The sequence below is a fragment of the Mya arenaria genome, chromosome 5 (genome assembly GCF_026914265.1).
Source record: "Mya arenaria isolate MELC-2E11 chromosome 5, ASM2691426v1".
NCBI classification, from domain to species: Eukaryota; Metazoa; Mollusca; class Bivalvia; order Myida; family Myidae; genus Mya; species Mya arenaria.
In genome coordinates this window covers 57,955,970-57,966,191 of record NC_069126.1, presented here as the reverse complement: position 1 = coordinate 57,966,191, position 10,222 = coordinate 57,955,970, and the positions used below count along the sequence as shown (strand labels likewise).

Here is a 10,222-nt window from a genome sequence, read left to right as displayed (position 1 = left end):
GTAACATATGCTTCGATAATTACTTTTCGATTTGTTGAGCAAAATATGTATAAAAGGCTGAGGAAATTTTCAAAAAATTATCAAAACCTAGTACCTTTACTTGGCGCTTCTGATACTTCAGGAAAATTAAGAAAGCAATGGAGTTTCGCGTTTCCTTCATTCAGGTATGTTCTTTACCATTCGTATCATAAGAGCCTCTAAGATAAACATGTGGATATCATTTTATTTTCAGTGTGTGTATACGACGTGATAAATTGCGTCATAAATGCTACATCGAAAGGATATATTTTGCTTCGAATGAAGACTTTAACAAAGATAAATATTTTTTAACCATTTTAAATGAAACACAGCGCAGTCTACGCCGCTTACGGAGCACCGACTTCGGTCTTTTACCAGTGTTTGATTGAGAGTTTAGTTTCTTAAAACACTTCGACAAACCTTTTCTCAGTACGCCCGTCTCACGGAGCACTGTCAAAACATCATTTCGGATACAGGTTTGTCGAAGTGTTTTATAAAATTAATCATCTTATCAAATTTTGATAATAAAAAGAAGGCGGGGCTCCTTAAGCGGCATAAACTGCCATTTGTTCCATTTTAAGTAGTGTAGTAAAAGAAAAGTTATCTTTGTTTTAAGTCTTCATTTTAAGCAAAATGTTGCCTTCCGACGTAGCATATACGACATAATTTATCACGTCGTATACACACACTGATTTGTGTTGAGATAGGATTTATAAAAAAAAACCTATAATCTTTCTTTCTTTACAAACAAGATTTTTCGGCCTTGAAAGATTGTAAAAAATGACACTTCACACTTCACATTTTATATCAGTTGAAATAAAGAACCAATGTGTTGGTTATTCATATTGCATATTATCAGCAAGCATCCACGTTATACTTAAGGCTCACTTTACTTTATCGCCAATGGCACGATACATTTGTTATAAATATGTTATGTTATTTGTCATTCGGGTGTATGAGTATAAAAAGTGACAGTTTAAATACTTAAGTGAACTTTAAATACAATTAACTTTAATCGATACAAACTGTAGACTGTGAAAACTTAAGTATATATGTATATAACCAAACATAAACGAACGGAAAAAGTGTTGTATATCAACTTGAAAGCTGCACTCTCACAGATTGAACGTTTTGACAAAGCTTTTATTTTTTAGCTTGGAACGAGACAACTTTTGCGAAAATCAAGGCAAACCAGTTATATAAGACTGCTGACAAAAAGTTAGATCTAGAAATTAGATTTTTATATTTAAGTTCTAAAAATGATGTTTTATCATTTTTCTTAAACCGTTTGTAACGATTTAAGCCATAAAACAATAATTTTCGAACGGAAATAAGAAAATTTACGATCTGAATTTTTGTCAGCAATCTTAAATCATTGGTTTGCAGAAATCTATGCAAAAACTTGCTCTTTCCAAGACAAAAAATAAAAAAGTTGTAAAATGGTATATCTGTGAGAGTGCAGCTTTAAATGTTCGCACAACCATAACCTAATATAACCACTATTTGGCGCTGAATGTGACATTAACAACACATTGTCGTTAGAACTATGACCTTCACATTATTTATATATGCTAAAACAGTGAATAAATTATGAAGAAATACATAAATTCTGCTTCCACAGAGTAATTCCGGTTTCTGTGGGACCGTACTCACAAACGTTTTGAGTCTGAATCTTCGACTTAGACAACAAAATTCCTTTATGGTTCAAATTATCTATCGTATAGCTTATTTTCACAGAATGGATTTGTCTCATTGTAGATTATTTGTAACAGATACAGCAATGCGTAACTTTGCTTCTTTAAAAACATTTCTAAAGCAATATTAAATTAGGGCCCTTCCTAGTCTGAGTCTCAAGTTCAGACCTAAGTCCCTGTTTTAAGTAATAGATACAAAAACAATTCTGAAAAACATTAAGGCGATGATGATTACGTTTTAACTTTTAACTGTTCAATAATTACCATACGAATTTCTTTTGAAGATGAATACTTACAAATTGAACTGAATTACGCATATTCTTACGAAAAATATGAGAATATTTGAAACCGTCTTATTTGTTTGTTTGTTTGTTTTATTTCAAAATACAAAATAAATAACTCAAATTAGCCGACTATACCCCTTTAGGCTGAGCTATGGGAGGAGGGTTTGTACTTACCATAGGTGTCCATGAACATTTCCAACTACATTTATACAGTTATATCTTATTTTTCATGTTTTAGTGCTTTTGGAATAACAATTTTGAACATATGTTAAAGTTTAAGCATGCTTAATTCGGCATGTAAGGGTATTGATCTAAACATGAGGAAACATGTTCGAAAGTAATTAAAATTTTAACTAAAATTTCGGCAAAGTAAATACCATTCCTACGTAGCTACATGTCATATAACAGTAGCATTACGACAAGTAATACGAATTGGAAAGTATTTAAACCAGGTTTTTCTGTGGAGCCCTAATTGTGTTATATTAACTGTTTTGGCAAAGCCATTGTATTATACCATTTAAATGTATTTATGTTGTATCAACTGACGAGACTTAAATTCACTACTATAAGCGAAGTTCCCGCGGGTCTTATCTTACCCTCAGGGAAATTGGTCTCATGCATTAAGGTGGTGTGAATATACGCCCTTGGTTGGGGTATAATTTAGTTAATATATGTGATAAAATATGTTTCAATTGAATATATATTTTATAAACAGTTGATAAACATTTTAAAATTTGTGCACTAAGTATCTTTATACCTTCATTGTTGCTTATTTAATGTTTCAGCTTCTCTCCTAAAGGTTTTTCAGTCAAAACTTATGTTTGTTACAAATGTGTATGAATTGATTTTGATTAAGAGTGTCACTTTAATATTTCAGCTTCTCTCCCTTGCCTTGTTGTTGACCACTGTCATCGCTATCCCCCCGGACCATGTTCAACTACCTCCTGGGCAGAACGCTCGAGAATGCAAAGGTAAAAGGGGCATACAGAACTCTAAGGTAGCCAAATAGTCGAATATTATGCCAACGTTTAGCATTCAAAGAACATGTTGTCTTGATGAAATCCAACGTCATGACCATGAAAATATTTCGGATAAGATTCATTACCAATTAGCTAAAGACAAATACATTCATTTTTAAAACTTGATTTTAGTTTAAAAGATGTTTTATTTCACAACGATTTTGTTAAGCCGTTGTTAATTGAGGGTATTTTAACGAGTAAAGTAGGGTAGTATAGCTGCAGGAAAGAACAGAACTGAGCAGAACAGAACATTTCGATTAAGATTAATACAGTAGAACATTGTATGGCTACACATTTGTATTTATTCACGTTATAAAACTTATTGCATTAAAAAGGACGATCAGGAAAATCAATATATCATCTTTTAAAACATCGATGAAGCCAGTGCCAAAACATTAATAGTGTTAAACTCAAACACAGCAACTCTTAACCAGGCAGAGACTGACATTGAATGCTATAATTATGATGTTCAAAAGTGTGTTTATGGTGAAGTTTTCTACTTTTACAGTTGCTTCAGATTGTCCTGGAAATTCGTACTGTGACGTCACCCGACAATGTGCGTGTCGTTTTGAAGTAGCAGTAGAAGATCCATTGACTTGCTGTAAGAATGATCGAGCCCAAATATTACAAAAATGCTTAATTCATGTCTCAAAATAATTAGTTGATCAAATCAAGCACTTTCTGTAAAGTATAGCAATTATTCTTATTTCTGAAATTTTGATGTAATGATTTGTTTTGCAATTTGTTTTTGTTATTTAAGTCATTTAACCCTCTTCTATAGGTTGCAAAAACGTTTTGGCCCGGAAATTACTGTGAAACTGGTACTAGGAGTTTGTATGATAAAAATCTTTATATTAATGGAAAATTCTATCACCGCAATTTTCATACATAACTATGTTGTTGATCAGTTTACCCTTCTGAGATGGTTGAAAGTACAGAGAAAGCTAATACAGAGACCGAGTAGAGGTGATTTAACAAACAAGGTGACAATAAGAAATATATTTCCAGCTAGTTAGGTTCATGGGTATAAAGGTCAAGCGCAATCTTACCTTCCTGTTCCTTTTCATCTGCTTTAATGAATTAGTGTTCGAGTTATGGGGATTTGATGACGGGAGTAACAACAGGACATTACAAGTTTGTTTGGTTTATAGATGTTCAAGGTAATGCATAATGGAGTGACGAAGGGAAATATATTACAAATAAGTATAGTTTATTGAGGGTTGAGTCAGGCGCAACTTACAGCAGTATGCATATTATTCAACATCAAACCCCGTTGGGACTACTACATTATTTCGGGAGAGAATGCTAACATCAATTATTGCATTTACGTTAGGTGCACTTTGCCCTTGTGATGCGGTATGTTGTAAAGGCAACTTAACTTCGCTCGGATGTCTGCCAGGCGACTGCTTTATTTGTCCGTTACTCTCCAGCACCGGTGCATGTAAGTCCATCATAAACACATCCAGTTTTCGCATTTACCCTATACCTGATTGTTGATGCTTGGTGTCCAAACATTATTTTGGAACTATTTTAAATAGTTATGAATTAAAAAAGATCAATGTAATAATACTACTGAAAAAAAATATTACAAACAAATATGTTTGGCTTTCAAAGACTGCAAAATATGTCATTCATGTCCGATTTTAGCTGAATTAAATACAAAATCGACGAACTATAATAACTTATTGTATGATGCATTTACGTGATTTATTTAACATACTTATTAATATGTAGTAGGTTAGAAGGGCAATACCTTTTAAATGATATTTGATCAAAATGTATGGAGTCACCACGCATCAACAATAACAAATTATGTTAATGGAACTTGTAGAGAAATAGTTTATTTGTAAGTCGGATTACTTGTCTTTGTTACGTTTTCTTCAATCAGGACTTGAAGTGACTCAGCCCTTTATATCCTAAATGTGTATTGCATTGACATTACGATTCAGATATTATACGTTAAAGCATTCATTTTATCTTTAAGATGATACTAAATAATGTTAATACAGATAATGAATGTTACCATATACTATAAATTTCAATGGACGTCCTAAACAGAAGTCAACGTAACATACCTACGTTAATAGAATATCTAAAGGGCATAGCTACAATGCATATGTTGATAGAGTTTCAGAAGGGAATAGATAAACTGTTATTCGCTATTTCAGGTGGTGGTGACAACTGTGGCGGAGTTGTTGATTTGACACAAGTGGGAGCGATGACAATAACGGCAACTGACAGTGATAATGATGGTATTTATGACGATAACTTGGACTGTTGGTGGGCCTTTACAGTAGACGAGGGGACGATTGTGTTTGAATCGAACTTCTTCAACATAGAATTCCAATCTAGCTGCGGTTTTGACTGGGTTCAGGTTTGTTAATTGTTTGGTTATTCAAACAAAGCCATGCTCATTTTTTAAATTGACAGATCATTCAACGGCTAGGAAACGAACCAAACTATCTAGCGCTATTTTAAGTGCTTAATACCAGCATAACAGATTTGAACTGCAATTCTTTATTTTAAATTTGGAGGATATACCATGAACAATGGTATTATCTATATATAATATGAGTGGAATTTTATAAACATTCAACACACCTTATTGAAGGTTTCAAACTTTAATTTCAACTAGAGACACAAATCTCAATAGTAAAACACAAAATAAAATAACTTACTTTCGGCCATGGACTAATCATGAAGCTTAATAGTATGATTCTCCATTTTTGTAAAATATAAATGAATCTAGTTCTAATTTTATCATGTTTATGTATACGTAATGTGACTGAATGTCTGAAGTATACAGAATGACAGGCACCCATGTAAGACATTTAAACACGTGTAATAATACTTGTTCAATGCAAAACTAAACTAATTTGAGATATTCCTATATATAAAGTTATGGAGGGGAATACCTACAATGTGGTAGAAAATAAGAAAGGTTACCAAACAGATCATGTACTTCTTTATCTATCTACACGTTGCAGTTCGCATAAAGGTGTCGTTTGCGAAATCCCTTATACTACTTGCCCAATATGATGGCTTGAACAAATTGGTCTAGATTTTATAGTTTTCATTACCTTTCACGTTCTTCGAGCCTACGCATACACTCACCTGGATGACGAAGTCCACAAAAATAAGAGTACACGTACACGTACCCGTACAAGTAGCATTCCACAACTTCTCCTATTATTATGATTTGACTGTATATAAACACTCTTCCGAAGCGGCTGCATGTCTGACATATGTCACGATACTGATACACACATGTCACAAAGTATGCTAGCTAACCGGACCGGACCGAATAGGTTAGCTCAGTTGATCATATTTCAATTGAGTAAGAGTTCTCGAGTTCGGTCTCCGTACTAACCGAATTCTAATATGTGTCAATGAAACATGCACCCATGTTTTAAATTAAGTTCGTTCTTAAAAGGGTTATTTAACTTTAAACTAGTTAAAATATTGTTTTTTCTTATTTAAAAGTACACACACCTGGATAACAAAGTGCACAAAAATTAGAGTATACGTACCAGTACCCGTACATGTAGCATTCCACAACTTCTCTTATTATTGTGATTTCACGGTATATAAACACTCTTCCAAAGCGGTTGCATATCTGATGTGTGTCACGATACTGATAGAAACATATCACAAAGTATTTTATAACCCGACCGGATAGATCAGTTGATCGAGCCTCTTTCATGCCGGTAAGAGGTCCCGAGTTCGATATCCGGACTAACCGAAATCTGAAATGTGTTTATGACACATGTACTCATGTTTTAAATTCAGTTCTTAAAAGTGATAACTTTAAACTAGTTATACAATTTTTTTCTCATTTTGATAAAGAGCCATGATTCTTGCAATAATTCAGTGTTACAGATATTTTAAGTATGCCATTAATGACAAATTTATAACAATTTTGTTAAGCGTTGTAGGTTTTCATCCTGCATCATTTCAGTTGTTACGTAAAAAGTTATATTTTTCGCAAGGAGAAGCTGCGCTTTTATTTGTACATATCTATGTAATCGATATTACATATACATAGATATCGTTTATATAAACGATTTCTATAAAAACGATATATATATATTAACGATATCAATATTAGCGTTATCGCTATTTTTACATTGCAGGAATTAGCAAATTGAACTTGTGTTTAGCTGAATTATTAATCAGCATCATACATCTAGACTTCATGCATTCACTTTGTTCATAGCTCCTTGATGGATCTGGCGAGTTCCTTGGTGGCCAGGCGAAGTATTGCGGCACAACCATTGGCTCAAGCTTCCAGACTACAAGTCGTTCCTTGTACCTCTGGTTCCACACAGATTTCTGCTGCGTTACCGGTGGCCCTCCAACCGGGTTCAACTTCACCGTGAAGGCGGTATTACCCTGAACCTCGGACATGGAAGTGTTGCAATCGAAATAAATAAAAACAATACAATACAAATTCATATTTTCCTCTTGAAGTTATTGCAAACACTATTAAATAAAATGAGTAAAATACTTCCGTAGTTTATCTGCTTTTATCCGTTTCTTTTTCAAATGTGTTGGTTAATATCGGTTTAGTCACTTAAATGAACTGTCTACTCCCTGTACACTATAAACTATGAACACTACAAAGTATCCATTCTATGTACACTTTCAACTATCTATTATATGTACACTATAAAATGTACACCCCTGTATACAATTAACTATCTACTCCCTGTACACTTCTGACTATCTATTCTTTGTATTCATTAAGTTATGTATTCCGACGAACACTCGATTCGAGAGGTGGTTCAGAAGGTCTGAGATATATGAGAGGTCTCAGATGAATTTTGATTAAACCCAGAGACCTTCTCTTTTAAACTCAGAGGTTCACACGATGCGATTTTGGGAATATTTGACCAAAACAAATTAATTAATCTGTTTTATACAATTCGCTGCTGATAGTATAGAATTGGAATACAATATTAAAATGTATGTATAATATGAATGTATCAACCATTGTATTTGTACACTGTACTCATGGGCTTATGCCTACTGTATATGTTTGTTCCACAATAAACCATAAACAATGTTAAAATACAAACACAGTAAGCGACACATGACTTCACTAAGATAACATCAAAAACCTTACTAATTTTTATATAACACATCAATCGTTATCAATTATTGAAGTGTTGACAACTTTTTTGTAAATGTCGACAAATTGAAAACTGTGTTTAGATCTTTCAAAAACTTCTCTCAGAGAAAAGTTGTGTACAGTGGTGCAATGGATATGGCCCCCGACTGTAAATCTAGCTCGTTTATCATTAGTTTTAAACTAGATTCATGTCTTAATTTATCACCTTAACATATGTTTTTCAAAGTTTTCAGAAAATATTAACTTTTGAATAAATTAAATACCCTTCATTGATCTTTAATTGCATTCTGTAGACTACTTGAGAAATATTACACACCACTAAGGGGCAAATGAGATTATAAAGACCGGCAAGTCAGCCCCCCCGAAGGTGTGTTTGGACCGCAAAATGTACTTAATAGTGTGTAAGTGTATGTTCATATTGCATGGAGTGTCATTTAAAACATAGATAGTTTACATGCCGACGGCACGTTCATCTTCGAGATCAGATAAACATTCTATACACTGGCACTGCCTTGTGAATAATTAAAATACTGCAAAGTTTACAGCATAACCAAGTCACATTTGCTTTAATGTATATGCGGTAATCATTAGATGCCATTTTTGCAAAGCACGCATTATCAATGCATGCTGACGTCAGTAACACCAGGATCATGTGCAGTCGCTTGCAAAAGGAATACAATTTCGGTTTTAACGAATCAATATTTAACAAATTGTATTATAAACATAACAAAATAACAGTTTAGAAACGCCCACAAATGCGAGTAAAAATGTGTTTATCAATAAAAAGAAAGGTTTATTACGGGTATAGCTCTTAAAGATTAATTTGTGCAAAGAACATTGAGTGAGTGTTTCAAAATTATATATCTATGTTGCATAATTATGTGTCATTTAATTGTCGCTTCACTTACGTTCAAAACTATCTAAACTTGTAGAAACTGATGTTTCTGTAAGTCAGTCTACATTGCTTGGCATAGTTAATATCATGGTATAAAAAGAATAGTAACAGTTTGATCGGCACGTTTTTCCTATGTTAGAGTGTTCTGTCTTTCCTGAACAATATGTATATAAAAAACTACAGAAACAAGCACAATTGTTGATAGTTTAAACATAAACTTCGTTCAATGGCACAGGATACACGCCAACGACAAGAACACAAAACACAATCACAAACCAGAATCATGGGACAACAGCACAAAACTCCACACAAGTCTTATCTAACTTGATATTATAATACTGAGATCTTTCAATTTGGTTTAAATATGTTTTCTTGCTGACATATTAATGCAACTTCAGTATGATTGTAAACGGTAACACCACTTGATTTCGATGCATTTTGTGATAAGCTCGTTTATATCATTGTATCTTTCCGGGAATTCGTAATGTGACTACAAGTTAAATTCGCCATCCGGTAACCATGACCTTGAGTAATAGAAACGGTTTCCACTCAATAACTAAAGAAAACTTGCACCCAGGAACTTCATACTTTGTATGCAAGTTGGTCATAACTAGGAGATAAGTCCTATTGCTTTTGAGATCAGAAGGTCAAAGGTCAACTTTGCCGTTACCTTGAGGTGAAGAAACGGTTTCTGAACAATAAATAGAGAACAATTGCATTTAGGAACTTCTTACTTTGTATGCTAGTTGGTCATGACTAGTAGATGACTCCTATTTATTTTGAGATCAGTAGGTCAAAGGTTAAGGTCACCGTTACATTAAGGCGAAAAAAACAGCTTCCGCTCAATAACTACAGAACGCTTGCACCCAAGAACTTCATATTTGGTATGCTAGTTGGTCATGACTAGTAGATAACCCCTATTGATTTTGATATCAGTAGGTTAAAGGTCAAGGTTTCCGTGACCTTGATGTGAAGAACAGTTACCGCTCAGTAACTAAAGAACTCTTGCAACCAAGAACTTAATACTTGGTATTCAAGTTAGTCATGTAGATGATCACTCTTGATTTTGTGATCAGTAGGTCAAAGGTCAATGTCACAATGAGCTTGAGCTGAAAATTTGTTTCCGATCAATAAATGAATATCGCTTGCGCCCAGGAACTTCATACAATGCAAACTTTGTT

The 10,222-nt window shown here is 33.6% G+C and overlaps 1 protein-coding gene across 1 annotated transcript; it reads left to right on the top strand.

The window, feature by feature from the left end:
* The first annotated feature begins 5 nt into the window (after nucleotides 1-5).
* Nucleotides 6-7,505, top strand: LOC128233833 (cubilin homolog). Its single transcript, XM_052947691.1, has 6 exons — nucleotides 6-164; nucleotides 2,874-2,967; nucleotides 3,524-3,616; nucleotides 4,349-4,456; nucleotides 5,184-5,389; nucleotides 7,232-7,505. The coding sequence occupies exons 1-6, from the start codon at nucleotides 138-140 to the stop codon at nucleotides 7,409-7,411; spliced, it is 708 nt and encodes a 235-aa protein (XP_052803651.1). The 5' UTR covers nucleotides 6-137; the 3' UTR covers nucleotides 7,412-7,505.
* The last annotated feature ends 2,717 nt before the right edge of the window (nucleotides 7,506-10,222 follow it).

Coding starts and splice junctions, on each gene's coding strand:
- LOC128233833 (XM_052947691.1), top strand. CDS start 138: ATGGAGTTTCGCGTTTCCTTCATTCAG. Junction 165..2,873: donor TTCGCGTTTCCTTCATTCAG/GTATGTTCTTTA, acceptor TTAATATTTCAG/CTTCTCTCCCTTGCCTTGTT. Junction 4,457..5,183: donor ACTCTCCAGCACCGGTGCAT/GTAAGTCCATCA, acceptor TCGCTATTTCAG/GTGGTGGTGACAACTGTGGC.